The 25,730-nt window shown below is 47.0% G+C and overlaps 1 protein-coding gene across 37 annotated transcripts in view; it reads right to left on the minus strand.

Moving 5' to 3' along the window:
• Positions 1 to 25,730, minus strand: part of LOC122387227 (zinc finger protein 239-like) — a 76,543-nt gene that overhangs the window by 47,700 nt on the left and 3,113 nt on the right. For 11 of the 37 annotated variants that reach the window (XM_043377217.1, XM_043377210.1, XM_043377213.1 and 8 more), the window contains exons 1-6: positions 23,660 to 23,764; positions 16,821 to 16,922; positions 16,427 to 16,494; positions 16,133 to 16,212; positions 12,755 to 12,828; positions 12,175 to 12,262 (exon numbers count right to left, since the gene is read on the minus strand). In XM_043377217.1, coding sequence (XP_043233152.1) covers positions 12,175 to 12,262; positions 12,755 to 12,828; positions 16,133 to 16,212; positions 16,427 to 16,494; positions 16,821 to 16,880 — 370 coding nt within the window. In that variant the 5' untranslated portion in view covers positions 16,881 to 16,922; positions 23,660 to 23,764. Of the gene's footprint in view, positions 1 to 12,174; positions 12,263 to 12,754; positions 12,829 to 16,132; positions 16,213 to 16,426; positions 16,495 to 16,820; positions 16,923 to 17,043; positions 17,135 to 22,224; positions 22,259 to 22,360; positions 22,501 to 22,929; positions 23,039 to 23,622; positions 23,765 to 25,730 lie in introns of those variants that run through there. The other 26 variants (XR_006257529.1, XM_043377205.1, XM_043377224.1 and 23 more) reach the window with 20 other exon arrangements.

Consider the following 25,730-nt stretch of genomic DNA (forward strand, 5'->3'; position numbering starts at 1 on the left):
TGTCCGTGACCCTTGTTTATGCCCTGAGGTCATCTTAGGTCACGAACGGTATCTAACAGTTTTTCGCAAATAACTTTTGATAGAGGCATGCTAGAGCGATGAAAACGCCTTAGATGTGTTCAGCTCGACGATACGGATCGACTGATATGCAACATGACCCTTTCCGGTCAGGTCATGACCTTGACCTGAGGTCAAATTTTCAAGTTGACCTTTCAAGGTCAAGGTATAGTTTATTCGATGCGTCTTGACGAGAGGAACACGATGCCGGTAAAAGTAAGCTCGTACAGGGCTTGGGTCAAAAGTTATTGCAGAAAAACTGTTTCCGAAAAAATCGGCTATTTTTGCAGTTTTTGCCCCCTGCAGGCAAAACCGTTGACGTTAGGTCAAATCTGAGAGAATTACTCAGAAAGGGCGTTAACCCGCGCCCCACTGGGGGGGGCTATTTATAGCCCCCCCCTCCCGTTTTTCTGCAATAACTTCCAAACCGCTTGACGTATCGACGCCAAACTTTCAGTACCTTCGGCTGCATCAATTTGACACATTGTGTCAAAATTTGAACTTCGTACCTACCATAGGTCGGCCGGAAATGACGTCAGAGTGACGTCATGTTCGGCCGATTTCGACGCAAAACATTGAACCACGGCAATCGCTCCCAAGAGCTCAGTTTTTAACCCGCGCCCCGTAGGGCTACCGGCGGACCCTACCACCCGTAGGGGGGGGGGGGCGTTTCGGCCCCCCCTAAGATCTCGGAAAGTTACCGGCCGATTTTCAAAATTCAAACGGCGTTCGATAGCCCCACCCGGGAACTACCTTGTGACCAAATTTCATTGACCTAGGTCAAAACGATGACGTCACAGGTCAGGTCAAAGGTCAGATTTTCACCGTTCACAGGCAATTCAAGAAATGTGCTGTGAAAGCGAGTAAATTGGTAATTTATTGAAAACCATCGATGGTACATTGTTCGTCAAACACACCTTGCTATCTGAGGTCACTGATACCAGGTCAGGTCACAGCGAGGTCAGGTCACCGGGGGTCACAATATGAATGTGTCGTGTGATACATGTTTTATGGTCCATTTTACATGACAAATGCGATTATGTGGGTTAGGCAGCCTTTGGGGCCAGCCTAGGTCACGTTTTTGTGAAGGTCAGGTCAAGTTCAGGTCAAATTAGGTCAAATTTCAAAGTTGATATTTTTGCATAAAATGGGTATCGATTCGATGCAGCTCGTCACGGGGAGTCTAATGGTGGTCTTCGTTTTGCTCTACGACTTCTAGAATTGCCAAAAATTGAGTTTGAAAATTTGACGTCATCATTTTTGAACAGTTTTTTCGCTATAACTTGGCCAAAAAACGAGGTATCGATCTGAAATTTGGTATGTAGATAGAAGACGGTAGGCACTATCACATATATTCCGGTTTTTTCGAAATTCAAAAAACTTTTTGGATTTTTTGGCGAATATATAAAAAAAAATGTTTTTTTATTTTTGGGGGTCAAAACTCAAAAATTGCAAAAATTCGAGATGGCAGTTTTGTAGCCCTGTCAATTCTACACCTTTTATGTCTTGATCATTTTTCTGTATCTTCAAAGCTGTAGTCCTGCCAGGTCTTCTCGCGAAGGTCTTTTTTCGGTCGAAAATGACAGAACATGACGTCACTCTGACGTCATTTGTGGCAAACCTATCATAGCCTCTGGAAAAATTTTTGGTCACAATGTGTAAAATTGATGCCCGGAGGGGTCCTGAAAGTTTGGTGGCGATATCTCCAGCCGTTTAGGAGATATCGACCGAAAAGGACAGGGGGGGGCCGTTTCGGCCCCCCCTACGGAGCGCGGGTTAAGCTAGGTCCAATTTCTTTGCATGAGAGGACTCAAAATAGACTGCGCTATCAAACTGCTCTCTCGGATTTTCGAAATTTTGAAAATTTTCGAAAATTTTATATAATAAAATTCAAAATTTATATTTTTACATTTTTTTCAAAAAGTTTTTGACTTTTCGAAAAAACCGGAATATGTGATAGAACGCATTATAATGACTAACTCTAGCAAGTTTTAGCTAAATATCTTCAAAAATGGCCAAGTTATACGCATTATTGCAAAAAATTAACAATTATTAATTTTTCAAATCAATTTTTCAGCACGAATTTGACATCGTACGCCAATGTAAATAGCACCATCGTGTTCCTGAGCTCAAACTGCATCCAATAGACACCTTTTTTGTTAAAAAATTTTAACTTCAAAATTTAACCTTTTTTGACCTAAAAGTGACCTGACCTAAGCTAAATTCGACTCAAAATGACGTCGAATGACACAGACGACATCAAATTCGAAATGTTTGGCCTAAATGGACCATAAAACATGTGTCACGTGACCGACGCATGATATAATATTTTCGTGACCTGTGATGACCTGACCTTGACCTGAAAATCAAAGTACAAGTTTGGTACCCTCAGAGTATCTAGAGCATCTGTTCACGAGTATGTGAACCAAAAATGAGCCTGATCTGACTTGTAAGACGGCGGCCAGAGCCCAAAACGTGAAGAAGCCAAAATGCTAATAATTTTTACTTTGACCTGACCTGTGACGTCATCGGTGACCTCGAGGTCAATGAAATTAGGTTTCGCTCGACAGTTTTTCCGGGGCTATCAGACGCCGTTTGAATTTTGACGATCGGCCCAGTAGTTTCGGAGTTAGCAGGGTGGGCTATGAATAGCCCCCCCCCCCCCCCCCAGTAGGGCGTGTTATACGCAGACCCCAGTGGGGCGCGGGTTAATAGGGCTATCGAATGCGCTTTTCCGCGGCGCTGTAGCTCTATTGGTTCCCGAGTTAGGCGTTGGCTTCTTGGAAATTTTCGACATTCGACCTGGAAATCGGCGAAATTTTGCCTTCAATGACCTCTGGTGACCTGACCTTTGATCTGACCGAAAAATTGGCCGAAGTGATTTCGTCATTATTTTCGACGCTCTTTCGAACGCCGCCTTCCGCGTATTGCTACGTGGCCCAGGAGCCGAGTTACAAGGGGGAGGGGGTGTTCATGTTCAAACACCCCCCCCCCCCAGCAGGGCGTGGAAATCCAGGGCCCCCAGCCGGGCGCGGGTTAAGACATGACACTTTTCATCAAGTGCAAGCGATAAGTTGGGATGGCGAAGGCACGTAACTACGGTGACACAAACGAGGTGCAACTTACAAGCAGTGAATGGTGGTGCACATCCCCGGCCGCCCTATCCTTCCCCGCTTGTTAAATGTTAATGTCATCGCCTCTTTTCGGAGTGATACAATAAAAACTGGTTTAAAGGGACCCTACTACCTTAAAAAAAGTTGATGAATTGGCATGAAAGTGATGTCGCTCGGTTCAGAAAGAGCGAAAACGAATACCTATCTACCAAATTTCATCGAAAAATATTCACCGGTTTTCAAGATATTAGACTTTAACTTTTGTTTACTTTTTGGCATCTCCGCTGTTCCTAGCGACTTTATTTGGAAGCAATAGTTTGGCAGCTGAAAGTGCAGCACTTGTTGCGCGCAAAGCAGCATATACCACCGCGTGCTACAAAACTTTTTGTCAAACATTTAAAAATCGTTAGATATCTGCGCTGACGTCACACATTCAGAGGGGTATTCCTATGCATTAGCCCCTCTGAATCAAAATGCTGCAATTTTGAAATTCAATATTTCCGATTTAAGGCATTTCTCGATGTTGTGAGTGCCGAAACCGGTAATTGTGAGCCAGGGACACCATTTTGGCTATCTCAACTCAAATCTAATGTTAAGGTGGGAGGGTCCCTTTAAAGATGTGCGACCGGTAAAATGGTCCCTCCACGCAATATCCAACCACAAAACACACACACCGACCATACACATTAGACATTCACCAGACCGAAACCCTGACGGCCCTATCACTGAGCAGAGCCGTCCGCCCCGCCCGAAAGTCAATGCAAAGCGGTGACACATGACAGGTCCCCACCAGTGTACCGAATCTAAGAGCAGTCAGTCCAGCCGTTATCGCGATATGGAAATGGATCCCTGCATTTGTGCGGGTGCAGTCGACAGATGCACGTCAGCTGTCATATCCAAATGAAAATGAATTGCCCGATGGGTACACCAACCGTTCTCAAACAATATGTAAATTCAGCGCCACCGTCTAAAAAAAAAAAATATGGGATTCAATATCAGGAAAAAGACGCCTCTTCACTTTGCACGTGGCACGTGCAGTGGAGGCCACTCAAATGTATCAGAGTAGTGCGAAGCTTCGTGGAAAGGTTGCAACTAACGACCAAGAATACTGCAAGTCAATCAGTCCACTGGTGACAGATGAGACAGTAGCCTTCAAACCAGGGCACAGTGGGGGTTTTTCCGATCTAGCACGTCTTTATTCGTAGAGGGCAAACCATAGGTAGAATTGTAGCCAGATTGTGCACAGATGCTGGTTGGTGTGTCCTGGTGAGAATTTTACCTGTAAATGTGCATAATCAACCAAGTATAGGGGGTTCAATTGGACCCCCGGCTCAGCCGTTTGGCCCCTGATCAAGCTAGAGCTTCGCGGAAAAATCAAGCGTGCTTGCTGCCTATGACGAAATGAGGCCGAATATATCCAATTTCAAAGTCCAAGGTCATAAGTTGACTTTCCAAGTCAGTTTAATGACCCAACTAAAGTTGGGAAATCGAGACCTCTTGAAACTTCGCAAAGTTAGGGTGTTACGGGGTATTTTGGGGTGCTGATCACGAATTTCATGTTAGTTTTGATCACAGACGATGTCTTTATGTATTTAGGCCAGGTCGGGTCAGGTCAGGTTAGATCAACCAGTAGGTGTCCTGCCGGCCATCCATAGTAGGTGTCACCTACTAGGTACTGATAGCTTCGTAACATGGAACGAAGGCACCAGAACTACTTCGTAAATATTCAAATGGCTGCTAAATTCGAAATCAGCACCAAAAACTACCCAAGAAACCAGTAAAACTCGAAAAAGTGAACCAATGTCATCAAAAGGTCAATGACCTTGACTTGACCTTCACGTGACCTTGACACCCACCATAATGCATGGCACCAACATCATTTCACATATTTGAACGTTTAAAACCACAAAAAGACTGGAAACCGCGGATAATGTGAGCTGGCATACGCCGAATCGCGATTCCGGCCAAACATGGTCTCGAGAAATATGCCACAGGTCAAAGGTCAGTTGGGTCAGACTCAGAGTCATGAAATTTGTAGGTTAGATGTAAAATTGATGATCTCGAGGGCACCGAAAGTTTCGGCGCGATCGGCCGCTTTTTGCGCGAGTAATTTGCGGAAAACCATGGGGTTTTATCCGACCCCTTCCCCCTCCCCCTCCCCACAAGTGCGATGGTTAATAAGGTTACGGTATGTATAATTTACGCTTGTCATCCTATTCCTAATGAATGTGTCTCAGAAAATATGCATCATATAAATCATGAAGTAAAATTATTCGCCAATGTCCGGAACATACCTATATCGTGCTGTTTGCCCTAGCGCTCCTAGAGTGGGGTGTTAAGATACTCTAATGTGAATATTCCGTGTTCAGGCAAGTTTCGGCAGCCAAACTAGGCGTTGTCTTGTGCAGGAGAAAGTGGCAAATTGTATGACAAGTACGCAAGGGGAAATAAATTAACATTAAATGGTTTGCATTGAAGTAAGGTAGAAAAAAGTGATTGACAGAACCAAAGCACAGTCGAGAATGTTCAGATCGTTCACAGCGGTTCTGGAGCAGCGCCGTGGTCGCGGATGCTCTCACGCATCTCTGCGAGGAGCGCGGCATATGCGGTCAGCGCATTGGGGCGCGGCGGTCGGGGCGTGTCCTGTGCCAAGCTGGGAGAGAGGCATAACAGCTGCTCGGCGAGCTGCTGCGTCGTCGGCGAGTCCGCATCCGTAAGCGGTGGAGACTCGCGGCGGGGCAGCAGGTAGTAGGCCAGGTCTGGGTCATCTAGGGGGTTTCTGCTAGGCTCCTCACTGCGACTCCCTGCAGATGGACGGACTGGCATCACTGGACCGGGTCGCAAAGCTGTCGCTGAATCCTTGCCGCAGCCGACGCTGCAGTTCCCTTCGCCAGTGTTGTCGCAGCCGTCGCTGATCTCACCAGTGCTTCTGTCACCTCCACCGCCGCCGCTTCCTCGGCCGCTGCCGCCGCCGCATTCATCGCTGCTCTCGCCGCAGCTGCTCCTGCTGCAGCGGTCCACGTCGTGGCTGTTTCCACGGCTGTCGCCACCGCTTCTGTCAAAGCTGGTGACAGCAGTTCTGACGTCAGGTCTGTCGTGGGCTCCCGCTAATCGTATGGCCGTGGCGTTTCCGCGGACCACTGCCACCGATATCCGCTGAATGAGGCGCTCCATGTCCCGCCGGTCTCCGGTTACCTGCACGATGCGTCGGCCGAGGTCCTTTAAAAAAGAACAGCTGTCCGAGCCCAGTGCTCCGGATGTTTCCACGGCGACCGGGCGGAACAGATAGCGCCGACTGATGGCCTCATACCGCCGGCGTTTGCGTCCCTCGGCGGCGGTCGCGGCTGCGCTTGCCCGGGCTGCTGACGCGGCGACTGATGAGGCGCTGAATGTGTCCACACAGGTAGCATCCCAGACGAGGCACTTCCCTTCTGCGTAGGGGAAAGCTGTGATGCCATCCGGGCGTCGTCCATCACCGCGGTCCAAGCCAGCCGGCTCAAGAACCGATGGCAGTCCAGCGGCCGCGAGTCCGCGCTTATACTTGGACAAGCCAGCCGGCTCAAGAACCGATGGCAGTCCAGCGGCCGCGAGTCCGCGCTTAATCACGCTGTTGAGCTCAGCGTGACGGGGGAATCGGCCGGCGCTCAGCTGGCAGCTGAGGCCGTGCAGGCCGCGCTCGTCGATGTCCGCTCCGCAGCGGCAGCGATGGGGAGCGCAGACCTCTGCGCCGACCCGCAAGGCGACGGCTGTTCGTAGGGTGTCTGGGTCGAGCAGCGTGCCCACGCTGGCTGCTGGGAAGGCGTTCAGCCAGGCGCCGGCGTGCGGTTGCGCGGCAGCTCGGAGCCGCGCCCGGTCCACATCAGTCGTGCAGTCATCCAGCAGCTGCCGACTGATCGCTTCCGCTGCTGCTCGGTCCCAGTCACGCTGATAGCGCTGTCTGGACACATCTGGCGACGGCAGACCAGTGCGAGCCTCCCACTCTTCGACCAGGCATCGCGTCGCCTCACCGACACGAGCAGCGGCGGAGCCGTTGATACTTGCGATCATGTCAGCGGAGGCCACTTGTGAAGCGATGTGGGCAGGAAGGGCCACGTCAGTCACCATCCTCACACCAAGTCCGCCGAGATTGACGGGCAGCGTCGCCTGCCGCCATGAGTCGCCTCGCAGTCGGACGTTCGTGATTGCCTCCATGCCGCAGCGAACGGTTTCGTCGATCTTGACGAGCAGGGCAGGGTGGCGATAGGCCGGGGAGCTTCGTAAGAGGTACAGAACGCGAGGAAGGCTGACGTAGCTCTTCAGCAAGAAGAATGCCTGGTGTGCCTCCTCCAGGGCCTGCAGTCGTCTGATGAGCTTTTCCACCATATGCTGACCTTGTAGAAGCTTACGTCGCACCTGGTCGTCGTGCACAGGCGCGCCAAGCAGCTCCAACTCGTTCATGGCCACTTCTCGGATGTCTGGCAGGACGCTGTGGAGGTGGCGTAGAGCGATGGACTTGGATTCTTCGCTGGATCCTTCCAGGAGAATGGCTTCACATTTCGTCGGATTTATGGTGAGGCCCACCTTGCTCAGCTCTGCCTTCACTCGTTGGATGCTGGAGACAACATCAGGCACTGATCCCGCCAGCGTGCCGTCATCGAGGTACCAGATGTTGATATCTGTGTCTGCAGACCTGGCGGCGGCATCCACCGTCAGGGAAACAGCAGAGAACTCAGTGGGTCGCCTTGCTGAATTCCTGTTTGAGACAAGATTTTGGAATCGCCTATGAAGAGCGGTGTGGTGGTGTTGTAGCCCTGCCATACGAAGGGAGAGAGAGAGAGAGAGAGAGAGAGAGAGAGAGAGAGAGAGAGAGAGAGAGAGAGAGAGAGAGAGAGAGAGAGAGAGAGAGAGAGAGAGAGACCATTTATTCAATAACAAACAGATGAATATAACAAATAAAGTATGCAATTGGCGCAAAAGTGCTACGCACTTAAATCATGGCGCCGCTTGCTAAACGAGAAGTACTTAACGTATTTAGCAACAATAATAATGATGAAACACAATGGAACAAGAAGAACGGAATAAAAATATTTATGTTGCAAAACATGTCAAAGTGATCGTCGATCGACCGGACCGCCCAAGCCCGGTAACGCTCCACGACCCCGGCGGCATTGCAAGGCTGCCCCGCACCGCGCCCACTCGTCCGACCACGGTAGTGGTGAGGATTGGGACTTGGGATGTTGTATTTTATAAGCGATGGGTAAGGATGATGAAGGATTGGACAGCGGTGGCAACCACACGGCCCTCCTCACGACTCAGGTCTGTACCGTGGATAAGGATGTCGAGTTGTTTGGAGGAAGGGAGAGTGGAAAAGTCAGTGCGGATGACGGGCGACACGGTGTTGTAAAGAATGTTTCGCTGAGTATGATAAAGTGGACAGGAAAGTAGGAAATGTTTTGTGTTTTCAGAATTATAGCCGCAAGTGCAACAGGGTGAATTAGCTTGTTGTATGGAGAAAAGATGAGCATTAAGTTTTGAAGTATTCAGTCGTAGTTTTGTGTGTAAAATGTTGCCTGTTTTTGTGCCTAGGAAATAATACAGAGGTGGACGGGGTTGTGTAATCAGTTCTTTTAGGTGTTTTTTAAAGGTAAAGTAGTTATTGTTTGTGCGTAGATGTTCGGGCAATGTGTTCCAGAGGCTTGTAGAGGATGGGACGAAGGATCGGTGATAGGATGTGGTTCTGGCCAATGGTATTGTTTGAGCTGAAATATTTCGTAAAGTTCGTGTTGTGTTTTGCTGTCTTGTGTTAGGAATAATGGTCTTAATAAATTCGGGAACTATAGGATTGAATATTAATTAGATGGCAGGCGCTTGCTCTATTACGGCTTCCATCATGGAGTCCCTGCGCACGGTGTTAAATGCATTGGACACGTCCAACTTGACCATGATCTTGCTGTCTGCGGCCGATTCTGAGCTCCCTTGTATGTAGGCTCTGACAGCGTGTACCGCCGCCTCACAGCCGTTCCTTGTGGCCACACCGAGCTGTATTGGACGCAGTCGAGCTCCTATAGCCCCAGAGACGGCTGCCGCGGCGACTTTCCCTGCGATGCGGCGGTAAACACTCCCATCCGCGATGGGCCGCAGGCCGCCGTCCTTCTTTCGGAGCGCGATCAGCGATGCGCCGAAGAACGCTGGCACCACACACTCGGGCAGGCGACCGCTCAGTGCCAGGTTTGTGAGCGCCGTCAGGGCCGTGAGTAGTCGAGCTCCAGCCTCAGCAGTGTGCTTGGTGAGCAGAGAGCGCAAGTGGGCCGGTCGGATTCCGTCGAGCCCTGCGCTGGAGCTCGGCGGGAAAGAGTTGATGGCCTTCATCACGTCCGCCTCAGAGGCCACCAGAGGCGCCTGGCTGTCATCGGGCGGTGGGATGTCACACAGATCGGCAGGCGGCTTCGGGTGCTTTTCTTGCATCTTGTTGATGACATCATCCGCTGGGGGTGCGTAGGAGTCATCGGACGTCAGCGTTCGGAGTGCTCCTCGGATGTCGCCGTCCGTGAGCTTTGAAGCCACGCGTCGGGACATCGCTGTCACTTCGTCCGCTGGGCGATGACCGCGGCGGCGCTTGGTGGGTGGCACCGATGGCTGTGCTCCGTCTGGGTCCCCGTTCTGCGTCAGATTTAGGCGTACTTTTGCAGCTAGTTACCTCCTTGGCGCCTCCTGCGATTGCTCCTTGACCCTCAGCGCGGTGTAAGCAAAGCGCATTTGTCTGCGCCATGCGCCTTCGGCGCCCTCAGCGACGGCGCTGTTGATGAGGCGGGCGAGTTCGTCAGCCACAGCGATGCGCGCTCCTCTTGGGACGTGGGGTAGAATCCGCCCGGTTCGCTTCAAGGTAGCTATTTCAGCGGCAATGTCGGTCGTGGCAGATGGTGTCGTGTTGGGACATTTATCCCCGAATCGGCAGGTGGTGCACGGGTTTCCCAATCTGACACAGCGGCACGCCTTGCATGGGTTTGTTACGCATCTACAGCAGTGCGTTATGCATTGACTGGTCTTCATCTTGCATCTACCAGCTCAGTAGCTGAAGCCTTCAAAGTTGACCATACCAGCCAAAGCAAAAGCTCCGACGGCCAGCAGGGCTCGGCTTTCTTAAAGGAAATAGTTCACTTTTTAACATGGGTTTTGAACTGGAATAGCAGTTCCGTAGCTTGGGCTGAGACGAGCATAAATCAGGAGCTTTTACAGCCCAACGATCACCCTAGGCAAAGATATTCTATTTCTCGTCCCGAAAAAGGTGTCTTGCGTTGAGGATGTGTGCCTTGCATATATTTCCATCCAGTATGAAAAGAGCATGGGTCCCGAAAATTCTTCAGAAACTAGAGAAACTATCTACGAGAACTCTAGAGAAATTCTCGTACTGATCAATTAGGACATTCAGGGGAACATTATCAGATCGAGCAGATCGCCCAAATGCCGGTGGCTGCGATAATTTCTCTGTTTCTGAAGAATTTTCGGGACCCATGCTCTTTTCATACTGGATCGCGTGTGCCTTACAGAAACTGAAAAGTTCTTCCTATATCAAAATATAGAAAAAAATCTTTTGTTATAAAAAGGTTTTATTTTCTTTGCTGATTATTTTGAACATAAAAAATAATAAATCGTTGCAAAAAAAAATAATTTCGTGAAAGTGAACTATTTCCTTTAAGCTTGCTGCCATTTCGAAAAGTGGAGCAAGAGGCGCAGAGGTGCCTCGACTTGCTGAGTGCACGAGTAAGCAGATTAAAAATCAAGAACAAGCTGCCCGCCTCGACAAATACGAAAATATGTTCTTAAGTAAGAAAAATGCAATTTTTGAAGACTTAGAGCAGGCACAGCTTTCACTTTTGTGCTTAAACAAAACAATACAAATGATCTACGTTAAATTAGCAACATTTACATACACATTTAAACACTAAACTAGAATCCCTTCCGCATGAAACACGGTAAAAAGCGGAGCATCTTCAAACACGTCTATCCCCTTGAAAATAATAATATAATAAAGTGGCAAATTCGATAGGATATATTTCGGAGTGGAAAAGTGTGGAGAACATTGTTGATTTCCTACATTTATTTAGAATACCATTCCTTCAATATGGTGTCTGAAAGGGTTTTTTGTAAAGGGCATTTTTTGTGACCTTAGTAAGGTTGTGGCATTCTTTTTGTTTGCCATTCCATTCCTAATAAAGGTGCCTTTCAGAAGATATGCAACTTTAAGACCTCGCAAGATTAAAACCAACAGGACAGGACAATGAAATTGAGCTATACTTTCGGGCCTTGCTGAGCCCATTGAGTAATCACACATGAGTGTGAACTTTGGGCGCATTTTTCCTAGTTTTGTTGTGGACATACAGATAAAACAATGCCATTTATGAAAAATTCAGACATTTCTTAGCCCCACTGAAACAAAAAATAAACAAAAATCCAAAAAAGATTTTTTGAATTAAGAGGCGCTAGATCGGAAAAATCCCCACTGTGCAGGGGTGCGAAACCGGAGCTGGAGCCGGAACCGGCATATTTTGCCCGGAGCCGGAGCCGTGAAACAATATAGCCCAGAGCCGGAGCCGGAACCGTCAAAAAAGGGGCGACTCCGGCTCCTATTTTTTTAGAGGAAAAAAATTATTGACCTATTTCGGTTTGACAGTTCAAGGCAGTAAAACATGCGGTATCCAAAATATGAAAATAGCCTTGTTATGCAAATACAGAAGCAACGTGCACCAATCTCATCGTCTTTTTCTTCCACCCGTATTTAACTGCATAGGGGATGTACTGAGTATTGGAGCCGGAGCCGCCAGAGCCGGACCATTTTGCTAGGAGCCGGAGCCGGAGGCTGGAGCCCCCATGGCATTTCACCCGGAGCCGGAGCCGTCTGAAATTTCCACGGCTCCGCATCCCTGCTTCCAACAGCGTGCACGAAGTCGGCCAGCTGACGAACTTTTCTTTAGACTACAAAATAGTTGATTCCCTTAGCGCCCAATACAATAAAATAGATCCTCACCTGTTGAGCTTGTTGCCTGGTCTCCCTCGCCGACGGCGGCAATGGGAGCTTCGGACTCCTCTTTGACAACACCATCGCCGAGGGAAACCTGAAAAGAAAACATGATTTAACTCGGGTGATGGTAACACGCTCACCCAAAACGAATTGCCATAGATGAAATCGAAATATAAAAATAGCGAAAAATGGGCAAACAAATAAGGACAAGATCACGATAAAGTTATTCGACACAATTGTCGGGTTGATATTGGTGACAGGGCATAGTAACCCAGTTATAAAACACATAGAGGCCACTGGCAGTGGTATACATATAGCATTATGCGGTCATTAAAAGGCAATTTGGTGCGCTTACTGTGCTCACATTCTTGCACATCATTTTAAAGTTATAAAACCCACTTCAAATAGTCCCGTCTAAGCTTTTCTATTGGCTACATTTTAAAATCTTCATTTGACGTGCAAATCAGATAAAGAATAAAAGATACTGACAATCTAAAACGCAATCAGTTCTTTTTTCTATACTCATATAGTCCGTCAATAACACTGTTACGAAGAAGACTACCGTAAGCAGGTTAAAGATCCTCACCTTGGTGTCGGGCCCCAGCTCCAGCGGGTCCCGGTCGGGTACATCCACCCTCCACTTGGCGTCCCAGTCGTCATCTACCGAATATGCATATGTGCATCAGCAACTGAGGCCACGGTGACTATAAATAACTGAGGCATGGTCTGGAATACTACGCATCTGACTGGTGGATGGTTATCATTAGTATTGTACAGGATATTATTTCGGAAATATTAATAAGGAAAGTCGCCTCGTGCAAAGATAGGACAAGATATTTTGATTTCACGTGCGGGTTTACATGAGGGGAGCTAGGGCATGTTTCAAATCAACATTGCCCAAGTTTGTTTTCCAAGGTTCGGCAAATATCATCCGTTTTATATCACAACCTTTTCAGACATCTTAATGTACTGATGCAATCACTGAAAATATCTCAGCTGAATGACGTTTTGGTTCAATTTTGCGAGTTTTCATGTTTATAGGCTAGTTTTTGGAGCTGTTTGCGAACTCAGTGCTCATTTGAGCATTTACGAAGTAGTTTTGGTGCCTTCGAAACATGTAAGTTGTAACGAAGCTGTCAGTGGTTGCTGACACCTACTATGATAAATACCTGGCAGAATGCCTATACTGGTTGACCTGACCTGACTCGACCTGGCCTAAATGCATAAAGATAGCATCTGAGATCAAAACTCATGAAATTCGTTATCAGCACCTCGATAGAACATAACATTTTACGAAGCACTAGCATGTTCCAATTTTCCTGATTTTTGGGTCATGGACCTGACCTAGAAGGTAAACCGATGATCTAGGACCATAAAATTGGGTATCATCGGCTTCTCCATGTCATGGGCCGCACGCACGTTTTTTTCGTGAAGCTCTAGCTCGATCAGGGACCGAACGGCAAGGGGGAGGGTCCAACGGATCCCCATCTGCCGTCCAAAGCCAAAACACCGCATCCCAGGTTTTTCAAATTTTACAGGAGAACGATTTTAAGCTTTCTTACTTTGAGGTGTGATTTCTATGTGAAGGAATCAACATTCCGTGATAGGAAAAAGACCATTAGAATTGTCTGATCTTGCAGAATTGATACATTTATTCAAATTTCATAGTAATCGTTATCATTTTACTTAGCATTCGATATGGCGTTTTGGTTTGGTTTGTATGTAAATTTCGTGCCTTTTCGCGAAGCAAAAACACCGTATCGCGTTTTATGCCCCAATACGGTGTTTTGGCTTGGATGACCTCCAAGTTACGGTAAAGTTGAAGCATACAGTTTACATGATGGAATGATCCATCGACAATTGCCAGCATTCGGAATCATCGATGCTGCATCATGTGTAGGAAATAGGCGGGTCTATATGGAGTTGGCGACAAAATTCACGAATAATTAGGGGAATGTTATAGGGTCAAAGGCATTTCAGCAATACTTGCCAGACTATCACGTGGGCAAAGTAAATAAGATCGAAGCTACTTTGAATGCAGCAAACAGGCGGCCCACCTCACTTTAGGCAAGAAAGCCAGTGGCGAATATCGAAGAGAGGCCGATCGTGATTGGGCTGACGACGGGGTGACGGTGACGGTGTCAGTATGATGAAAGAGGGGATGATACATACGATTAGGTCTGGCCATGCTCCTTCGTCCCTGGCTTACGTGTCTTCAACTGAACAGCGTGGCAATGCCCGAGAACACCCGCAGCGTCAGAAAGGACTGTTATCATGTGGTGTCCGTTTGCATCGTCTGGGACGACGGGTGTAGCCGGACGTGGAACTGGTGGAGATATCTGGACGTGGCTGCATCACTGTTTTGCTTGAAACTTGGGACTTTCACCCAGTCTACAAAGGGGAGAGCGGAATGTGTTTGATGACGGAGAGTCGGAGACTGAAGACAAGCCGAGGGGGCGAACGTTTGATGCGTACATCGGGATTTTCTACAAATTGGCTACATTAAGAAGACGGTGCTAAAAATGGTTAAATGAAGCAACGGAAGTTTTGCCATCTTCTAGTTATAGGAAAGTCTGAGTTCCACGCATATTCAAGCGTTCACTGGCCGCTTTCACAGGTACCGAAACCAACTGATTTCTGATTCGGTTTTGGGTTAACTTACCTGGCACGGCTACGACATCGGCATTCATGCCGGTGTTTTCAGGTAAGATCGACTTTAGCGTCAGTCTGGATTGTGAGGTGGTTCGATTGCACACTGAACAGCATCCATCAGCGTCCACTTTTGGACTGTGTGAAAGACCCAAGTTGCAAGCAAAAAGTAAATACCAGATACCTCCACCAGTTCAACGTCCGGCTACACCTCCCAGACGATGCAAACGGACACCACATGATAACAGTCCTTTCTGACGCTGCGGGTGTTCTCGGGCATTGCCACGCTGTTCAGTTGAAGACACGTAAGCCAGGGACGAAGGAGCATTGCCAGACCTAATCGTATGTATCATCACCTCTTTCATCATACTGACACCGTCACCGTCACCCCGTCGTCAGCCCAATCACGATCGGCCTCTCTTCGATATTCGCCACTGGCTTCCTAGCCTGAAGTGAGGTGGACCGCCTGTTTGCTGCATTCAGAGCAGCCTCGATCTGAGCCACTTCGCCCACGTGATAGTGTGGCAGGTCAATTGCTCTAACGGCTTACATCTTTAAATATTATTCCTCTAAAAATTGTGTCGTTATTATTCTCGCCGTCAATTCTGTCATGAATTTCATATTGGGTAGCTTATTTCCGAAACACGTTGAATCATTCGTGCCAAAAGAGTGTATCTCAAGGTGATGGGGATTTACCGACACCAACCTATGCCAAAATACCGCATATCAGTCAATACGGTGTTTTTGTCACTGGTTTTGTCGGAAATCTCGTTCGAAATCAAAGCCAGAAGACCGCATCGCACGTGAAACGGTGGCATGAAGTAGCATAGGTTCAGCGTCCGCCAAGGCCAAAAGACCACATCGCTGTGATACGGTGTTTTGGCATGAGTTGACGACTTGAAACAACTGATGAATTTCACAATCACACTCCATACGGCATTTTGGTGGCACCAAGTAGCTTAATCATGGTTTATCCACAAAAGCCATAATACCTTATCGAATATAATAAAAAATATATTTTTGATACAAAACTATAAATGGTACAGCTAAACGCAGCGTCAAAAATGGATTGTCCTGGTATCAAAAACCTTATTTCGGAAAAATAGCCCATACGGTGTTTTGGCTTTGGACGGCAGCCATGCATTCACGGCTGGCAAACCGTGAATATGGGCATTGGGCAAAGAGCCAAAAGTGGTATATATCCTTTTACACTAGTTGCATTACACAGCTTCCTTTATTTGTCCTAATTTTGTTGGGAAGCAATCAAGTTTTTCATTCAATATGAAAACTAATGTGAAAACACATACGTGCCTACCTTCTGTCTTGACAGTGCTCCCCAGGCTGTCAGTAATTCCTGAAGGCAGCTCAGGCTCGATCTTTACTGCATTGTTATCACTGTGAAATGAAACATGTCACGTGAAACAGAGAACTAACTGGATCTGTGGAGCATCTTCTGATCAAACAACAGTAAATATAATGTACCAACCGATTAGTAAATAGTAAAAATGATGTTTTGACTATTTGGTAAAGTGTGCTAAGCTATGCCTGTGTCAAACACAGAAAAAATGGGTTTAAAGCAATGGCCACTATGAGCCCTGGTACAACCCACCTGTCGTGCAATTCCTCAGCCATCAGATGTTTGTGTACTGAAGAACCATCTTCAGATGCTGATAGTTCCTGAATGGGCAATGGAAAGATAATAACTCTAAATTACGCAGCATGATACAGCATAAGCAGCAAACTACAAAGCACACAGCCACACTTTTTAACCTTATATCACTATTGTTGAGTATCCATGACAGATTGGATACTGATTAGATTTGAGTTGTACCTATTAATTGGTTTATTATTTACATCATTATAACCACATAATATCTTGCTTTTCTTCAAACAAATTGATTCAAAATAGGATACCAAATAAATTGTATTTGCCATACTACCATCATACTAAAGAAGATATAGGTATGCTACTCAAATACTGAATACACTTTGCTGCTACCTACCTCTTCTTTCACCTCCGTCACCATCAACAGTCGAGGGCTCTCCGTAACACAGGCATTCATCGTGGGTGTCTATGAAATTCTCACTGTGTACTGGAACTGTCACTGTGGGAAGGAGGCAGAGAAATTGTTAAAAAGTATGATTCACCTTTCAAGCATACATTTTGCATATCCCGATCCTCACATTGACATCATTTGACATCCTGAATCCAAATATGCTACTTACCATATACAGTGGAATCCGCTTAATAAATCCACCTTGGTGACAAGGCGTTTTGGATTTATTAAGCGGTGGCTTTATTAACCCGCGCCCGGCCGGGGGGTGTTTGAACAACCCCCCTTGCGGTTTTTCGCAGATATCTCAATTTTGGCACACCTGTTTGCGCATTTTTTTTGCCGCACATGTTGTGAAAATTTCAGACTCAGGTCGAAACTTTCAGCGATTGATAAGAGTAACAGTATCTATAAAACGTATATCTCGGAATTTTGAAATCGGTGACCTAAGGTCAGGTCAATTTTGCGGCCTCTCCATCATAAGTCAATGGGAGAAAATTGAAAAGCGTCTCTTTTGCACGAACGCCATTCTAGACACTCTCAAACATCGGGATGTAGGTAAAATTGACACACTGAGCCGGAAAATGGCACCTGTGACCCCTCGTTATGTCCCCGAGGGCATCTCAGGTCACGAATAGTATCTAACAGTTTTTCGCTAATAACTTCTGATAGACTAGAGGCATGCTAGAGCGATGAAAAGGCCTTAGATGCGTTCGGCTCGAGAATGCAGATCGACTGATATGTAACATGACCTTTTCCGGTCAGGTCATGACCTTGACCTGAAGTCAAATTTTCAAGTTGACCTTTCAAGGTCAAATTGTAGTTGATTCGAAGCGTCTCGACGAGAGGAACATGATGCTGGCAAAAGTAATGTGGCTCTTTCGAGTCAAAATTCATTGCCGAAAAAAACACTTCGTAAAAACGGCTATTTTTGGAGTTTTTGCCCTCTGGAGGCTAAACCGTTGACCTGAGGTCAAATCTGAGGACATGTTGGCGAAAGAGCGTTAAAAGAGCTATCGAATGCGCTTTTCTGCGGCGCTGTAGCTCTATTGGTTCCCGGGCTAGCCGTTGGCAGTTTCCAAAATGTTGAAATAGCCAACATTTTACCTTTGGTGACCTCTGGTGACTTGACCTTTGACCTGCCCAAAAAATGACCGGTGTTTTCGTCATTCTTTTGGACGTTATTTCGATTGCCGCTTACCGCGTGTCGATACGTGGCCCAGGAGCCGAGTTAGAAGGGGGAGTGTTCAGACACCCTCCCCCCCCCCCCCCCGGCCCGGCGCGGAAGTCTCGGAGCACCGGCCCGGCGCGGGTTAACCGGAGTGAGGAGTCAGTTATTTTCATTAAAAAAGCATGTATTGCAGCTGCGTCCCCCCCCCCCCACACACACACATCACAAGCGTACAGGTTAACATCCCTTATTGCCTTGCTTATTACAAAGAAAGTGACCAAGGGCTCCGCCACTGGTGGGGTCACTGGGGTCCGGAGTCGGGACCCCCAATAATTTGACTTTCGTAACGCAGCCTAGTGTATAAAGGCAGGTTTTAGAGTTGAGTTTTAGTGCGAACCTGCGACTGTAGTGACCGTAGTGCGGGGGCATGTCCCCCTGAAAGTGACCAGCGCACACTGCAAAGCTGTCGCAGCGATCAAGCCAACATATCCATCCACGATCACTCCCCGTCATGCCTGCTACGCCGACGAAACAGTCGAGTATGCCTGCTTTGCGGGAACATTTCTTAGAAGTGCATAGTAGGCGCTCTTGAGAGCCCTCAACTCCTGTTTTTAGAACTCCAACTGCTGCAGACCGCTGTTCCAGCGCGGTTCTTTAGGAGTGGGTAAGGATGCCACATTTCGAATGGTGAGACGTTACTGCAGAGAGCGGACTTCGGAACTCCCAAGTGGCTTTATTCCACGCCGGGCCGGGGGGGGGGTGTTTGAACACCCCTGCGGTTTTTTGCAGATATCTCAAAAAAGGCGGCGCGCCGCCGTTTTTGACACACCTGTTCATGCATCTTTTCCACACATGTTGTGAACATTTCAGACCCAGGGGCAGGGCTCTCAAGGTCAGATCACCAAGGTCAGGTCCAGTGACCTCACCTCTGAAAAAGTTTCAATCCTCGTCATAGCTACACCGACTGAACGATCGCCTTAGAACTTTCAGCGATTGATAAGAGTAACAGCATGTACAAAATGTATATCTCAGAATTTTGATATCGGTGACCTAAGGTCAGGTCCATTTTGCGACCTCTCCATTTTTAGTCAATGCTTGGTCAATGGGAGAAAATTGAAATGCGCCTCTTTAGGACGAATGATGTTCAAAACCTTCTCAAACATTGGCTCATAGGTAAACATGACACACGTCACACTGAATCGGAAAAAATGCACCTGTGACCCCTCTGTGTGCCCCTGAGGTCATCTCAGGTCATGCACGGTCACAAGCAGTTTTTTTTTTTGCTATAACTTTTGATAAAGACGTGCTAGAGCGATGAAAACACGTCAGATGTATTCAGCTCGACGATACGGATCGACTGATATGCAACATGACTCTTTCCAGTCAGGTCATGACCTTGACCTGGGGTCAAATTTTCAAAATGACCTTTCAAGGTCAACAAATAGTTCATTCGACGCGTCTTGACGAGAGGAACGCGATGCTGCCAAAAGTAATGTCGTGGCTCTCTTGAGTCAAAAGTTATTGACGAAAAACCATTTTCGTGAAAACTACTATTTTTAGTTTTTGCCCTCTGGAGGCTAAACCGTTGACCTGAGGTCAAATCCGAGAACTATAACCAGAAAGGTCTGTAAAAGGGCTATCGGATGCGCTTTTCCGCGGCGCTGTAGTTCTATTTGTTCCCGAGTTAGCCGTGGGCAGTTTCCAAAATTGTTGAAATGGACTACATTTGACCTTTGATGACCTCTGGCGACCTGACCTTTGAAAGACCTGACCCAAAAATGACGGAAGTGTTTCCGTCATTATTTTTGACGCTCTTTCTAATGCCGGTTATGGCGTGTCGCTACGTAGCCCAGGAGGCGAGTTAGACAGGGGGTGTTCAGACACACACCCCGGCCCGGCGCGCAAGTCGCGAAGCACCGGCCCAGAGCGGGTTAAGAGGAGTACCGTAAACGGGGGTGCCTTTGCCATGCTTCTAAAAAAATGCTTTAGGGTGATCTCTAGTGATATTTTACGAAGAATTTAATAATTTTTAATGCACAAATGAAAGATAATTGATGGGCCTTCCAAAATAACCAACATTAAGAGATAAGTTACCACTAAATACCTAACTGGGCTTCATTTTATTGGAGTCATTGAAATGGTCAAATTTGAAGAGGTCCGAACTTTGTATTATCTAACCATGTTCTAGACCAACTGCGATGCTGAAACTTGGTATGGTTGATCATGGCAAGGCTGTTAAGTTAGCATATCCAACAAAACTGGCACTTCATTTCGCTAAAATTTTTGGTGGCGATTGTTCCAAGTGAATTGCAGGCCACATGGGGTGACTTTGCCACCATGTTATCAATGCAAAAATGAAATACTTATTCTATGCTATTCAAAATAAGTTTTCAATATAGCATCATTTTGATCTCCAAACTGGTTTTTAGAAAGTATAAGTTTACCGTAAAATGGGTTGTTAAGGGACAGTTTTGAGGTGTTTTGTTATATAACTCAAGAAGGGTTGGAGATAGAAGCATCAAATTGTCAGCATTTTATGTGGAATTTGGTGCTTTACATGCCTGCCACATTAAAGTTTTTAAGATTTATACCTGCATATTATTTTTTATTATTTTTCATCACTGTACCTTAGCACCCCAATGTGGGGTGCTAAGGGACACCTATATTATTCCAAGAAATGGCCATCAAATGCCCACAATTGGGGTGTGGAGGGGCACACAATTTATTTATTGAGATGTTTTGCATATTCTGTCACAAAACAAGTCAGGTTCATTCACCACTAATGACCTTTTTAGCCAATTACGTGCAATGCTGTTTACGCTTGTGGAAAATGTGCTAATTATAAGGTAAACAGAACCAAAAAGTAATCTTCTGTCATCAATAAAAACCCATGTTGAAGCTAGTCACTCGTCATTATGTTGCCCTCTTTGTTTTGGCCTTTTTATGATGACATCACATTTACATACATCAGTCTCCATTGACCCATCATTGTAAAAGAGGGTGTTGAGATGTTTTGTTACATAACTTAAGATGTAACTTAGGATGTCTGACTTCCCGCCATATGAGAGTAAGTATTAATGGTGAGCTGAGCAAGACAAGAGAGGTACTGAGTGGCGTGCCGCAAGGATCCGTTTTGGGCCCTCTGCTCTTTTTGATATATATTAACAGCGTTGGCGCACAGCTTGCATGTAATTACAAAATTTTTGCTGATGATCTCAAAGTGTATGCCTGTGTTAATCACCCTACTTCGTCCACAGCTTTACGCCAAGCAGATGTGCAACGTGATATTGACGAGCTCCACTTTACAGCTGACTCGTGGGGACTGCATATGAATGTGGCAAAGTGCGTTGTACTGCGTTTCCCTAGATCCTCATCGAAACTACCTGCCCCAACCTACATCCTCAATGGCAATCACATCCCACACGCTTCTTCGGCTAAGGACTTGGGAGTCTTGGTAGACACGGACCTGAAGTTTCATGACCATGTCAGATCAGTCACTCACAGGGCAGGCGGGCTAGCATACAGTTTTCTTAAGTCGACGGTGTGCCGGTCCCCCAAGTTTATGCTTTTTCTCTTAACCACACATATACGCCCCGTTATTGAATATTGTTCTTGCGTCTGGAACACCGGATATGTCCAGGACCTTAAGCTACTGGAAAGTGTGCAGCGAAGATGGACTAAACGCATCTCCGGTATGCAGTCCTTATCCTATGGTGACAGACTGAGAGCCCTAAACCTCTACTCGGTCCAGGGAAGGCTGCTCCGTGCTGACCTCATTCAATGCTGGAAAATTTTTCATGGTAAGTCGATCATCAAGCCAGCTGACTTGTTCTTACAGCCTCCTCAATCTCGGACCCGAGGTCACTGCTACAAAATTTTTCCCTCGACCTTGCGAACCGATGTAAGGAAGCGCTCGTTCTCTCGTAGGTGTATATCTGTATGGAACTCTCTCTCTGCGGAAGCTGTATGCGCGGACAATGTATCGCGATTTAAAGGAAAACTGGACAGTGAACTGAATGACTCATTGTACTGTTTCTCGTAATGGCTGATACCATGTCTTACTGTCTCATCTTAGGAAACTAGTATATGCTACATGTCAATTACTGTTGTGAGGCGCACATTTCCAGACAGTGTATTTATGATTGTGCTCATAGGACATTCCAGCACTACTGTTTGGCGCGCCTTATGTTTCTGGGGTTCCGTAGTCCACTCCCTGCCTCAACTTCCTGAATTGCCATTCCCTCACAGTCGGACATTGGAACCCAACCAGGTAAGTAAGTAAACCAGGTAAATGTTAGAGATAAAAGCATGAACTTGCCAGCATTTTATGTGGAATTTGGTGTTTTCCATGCCTACTGAAAGAAAACTTGATTAAATTATATTTAGATTTTATTTTTTATGTTTTCTTCCCTGTCCCTTATCACCCCACATTCACCTCAAAATATGCATGTATCCGGAAAAGAGGAAGAGGATGATGAATGAATGGGTGGATTTGCACAAGTTTTTCAGGAAACAAGTGCAATACATGTGACAATACACCTATGCATTCATTTTCCCTGTACACCCACTAGTTTATGAGGCACACACAGAGTTTTGGAGATGTTTCAATTTTGTGAAAATGTAGCATGATTTTCAAATCCATTTTTGAACCAAATCACTTGCATGAAAAACCATAGCATTTTGTCCTATGGTCAAGAGCAAAACAGTGTCAACTACCACACTGAAGTTTTTATTGAACCTTCTCAAATTAGGAAGTTAATATGACTCAAAGTTTTTTCCATGCAACTGTCCCTTAACACCCCACTGTCCCTTAACACCCCATTTTACGGTATATGTTGAAAGTTAGCACAGGAATGCACAGTGGGAGTATAGAAAGGCAAAAATTACCAAAATAAAAAAATGGATGAAGCTGGACCCAACTTTTCAGCACAGCCATGATCATCTACAACTCCTGAGTTTGCCAGTAAGACTAGCTGAAGAAATATGTATCATTTTATAGATCAAAACGCTGATAACAATTGTGTCGGTCAGTTCCCGCAAGAACCATCCTCTTTCTGTTCCTCCTAATGCCGCTGGAAAAAAGCGGCAAGGTCCTACAGTACCGACCGATACAATAGTATATTTGCTTATTTATCGATCCTGAACCATTTTCAGTAGGTATCTATTTACCATCAAATATCAATTATTCTCAACAAATATAATGTATTATAAAAAGTGAGGGTCAGAGAGGCCAGGGCTGCGGAGTCTATGGATTTTCGGCGACTCCGACTCCAACTTTCAAAAACCAGCTCCGACTCCGGGCAGAATTGTCGACTCCGACCGACTCCAACTCCCGACTCAGACTCCGCAGACCTAGCAGGCCTGCGGAGTCAACAGATTTTCGGTGACTCCGACTCCGGCTCAGGTTTCTAAAATCGACTCAGACTCCGGTCACAACTGTCGACTCCGACCGACTCCGACTCCGACTCCGACCGACTCCGACTCCGACTCCGCAGCCCTGGGAGAGGCCATCATAACCTAGCGTTTTCATTGTTGTTAATTCAATCTGATTAGTGTCATGCCATCTTATAAAACACTTACTCTTCACATTTACACCAAGTTTCCTGCAAAATCTCACCTTGAAACACTAGAAAAAATTAATGCAAAAACGACTCAGAGCACACGAACCCACGCCATCCGCCATTACGATCTACTGCAATCTACTTTCAATCAGTGTTGCCAGGTCGAGTGATGCCAATACCTCCAGAAAATGTTGTAAAAACCTCTAGAAACCTCTGTTCCATTGCCGCTGATTATAAAGTATGTATACCTACCTCCATACCTACCTCCGTAATCCGTATCACAAACCGTGGCGCCGTTTCAAAGCACGCTGCCATCCGCTGCTAGCGCGTGATGACATCATCAAGCCCATTGCTCCAACACTACCAAAGGGTCTGTTCCAGTCGCACTTCCTGTGAGAAATCTGATCACATCAGCGGGTCTCGCACCAGGGCAATACGGCCGCATAGAGCATTCAAAGGTAACGACTTCAAAGGTAACGACGGGTGGACGTGGCGGTTTCGCCACTACCGCCTGGGCCGCCTCATCTCCCTGTCTCTCTCTCTCTCTCTTTCCTCTCCCCTCATCATCCATCCGCCCTCGACTCATCGTTCACCTTATTTGGTGACCAAATCCCTGGCCTCATCCATCCATCCCCGCCCACTTCTCTCTCTCTCTCCCTCTCTCTCTCTCTCTCTCCCTCTCTTCCTCGCCCACACACGCCCCCCCCCCCCTCTGAGACGGCATGAACGGACGGTTTCCCTTGACCTCCTCCCATACTCTACCCCCTCTCTTACTCTGCCCCCCCCCCCAACCGAAGTGGAAAAGACGGTAAAACGCCATAATACCGCTCAAGAAGATACTATAACTTCGGTTAGCGACTCGACTCCCCCCCCCCCCCCCCCGATGACACCCCCCCCCCTTTTTGGGCCCCCTCCCGAAGCATTTCCATAATCGCATGTACACTCAAATCCCCATTGACCTATGACCTCACAGGCGGCGAGCGCGGCAGCTCCAGGGCAAATGTGCACTTCAGTATGTTTAGATTTACACACCCTCAGGGATTAGCGGAATGACGGCGGAGAAGCGCGAAGGACGGCGCGGGCCGGGGACCATTAGCATTAGCATATGAAACCTTGTGAAACGCATAATAACGTAAAGATACACCTGGAGCAACTTTTGCAGCATTTTATGCACAACGATGCAAAGTAACGTTTCGATATACTGCCCAAAAGAAAGAGCGTTTGAAAAAGCCTGGTCATATTTCTTAGCTACCGCCCCGCATTACGATAACAGGTCTCAGGGAGGGAAGGGTGACTATGCTTCTATTTACAGCTGTAGAACCTGCAGGCGTGCATGTCTTGCTATCAACAGATGACGACAGGTCGGGATCGGCAGCAATGTCGATACCAAATAGCGAGCAGCAGTTCACGGCGGACTGTGCCCGTGGGGCACACCCAGGGACGCTGGTCACAGTGATCGTTAGCAAGACGGGCAGGGATAATGCAAGCTATCCATGCAGCCCTAGCAGTGTCACAACGTCTGACACATCTTATATATTCCTATCAACTGAGGGACTGAGAGGCAGGCCAGATCGGAAGACCGATTGGTGTTACTTGCGCGAATACCGTGAGGAGGTTACTGAGTGCTATATTGCGGACATGGCGAGTTTTGGCGTGCAATGGAGGGCAGTGACAGCGAGGGATCCCAAGTGACAGTGTTCGCGGCGATGCGTGGTTCGATGCGGAGAAGAGCGACTCGGACATTGGGCGATTCTGGTATGATGCCAGCCGGCATTTGTATCGGTATCAACAAAAAGTGAAAACAACTATAAAAAAAGGACACCAGTGCAGCGTGATTAAACCTTCCTTCAGTTTAAACCCCTCTCAGTGTAGAGCCTGGGTGGACCTCTACATTGGTGATGGTCGCGCAGAATTGATGCTAATTGCATCAAGTGTGTAGATAAGGACTGTACATTTAGGAGCGTCCTGGCCGTGTGTTTATTGTCCATGCTATATTAGAATAGTTACGTTCGGTGGCGGAGTTAGTATGTTTAGCAAAACGCATAACTAGGTGCGGTGGTGTAATGCCAGTGTCGGTGTATTGAGATATGCCATAGGTAGTTCAGTGTGTCAAGGTAGTTAATAGGT

This window comes from Amphibalanus amphitrite, unplaced genomic scaffold (assembly GCF_019059575.1).
Source record: "Amphibalanus amphitrite isolate SeventyFive unplaced genomic scaffold, NRLGWU_Aamphi_draft 000278F_arrow, whole genome shotgun sequence".
In the NCBI taxonomy this organism is placed as follows: Eukaryota; Metazoa; Arthropoda; class Thecostraca; order Balanomorpha; family Balanidae; genus Amphibalanus; species Amphibalanus amphitrite.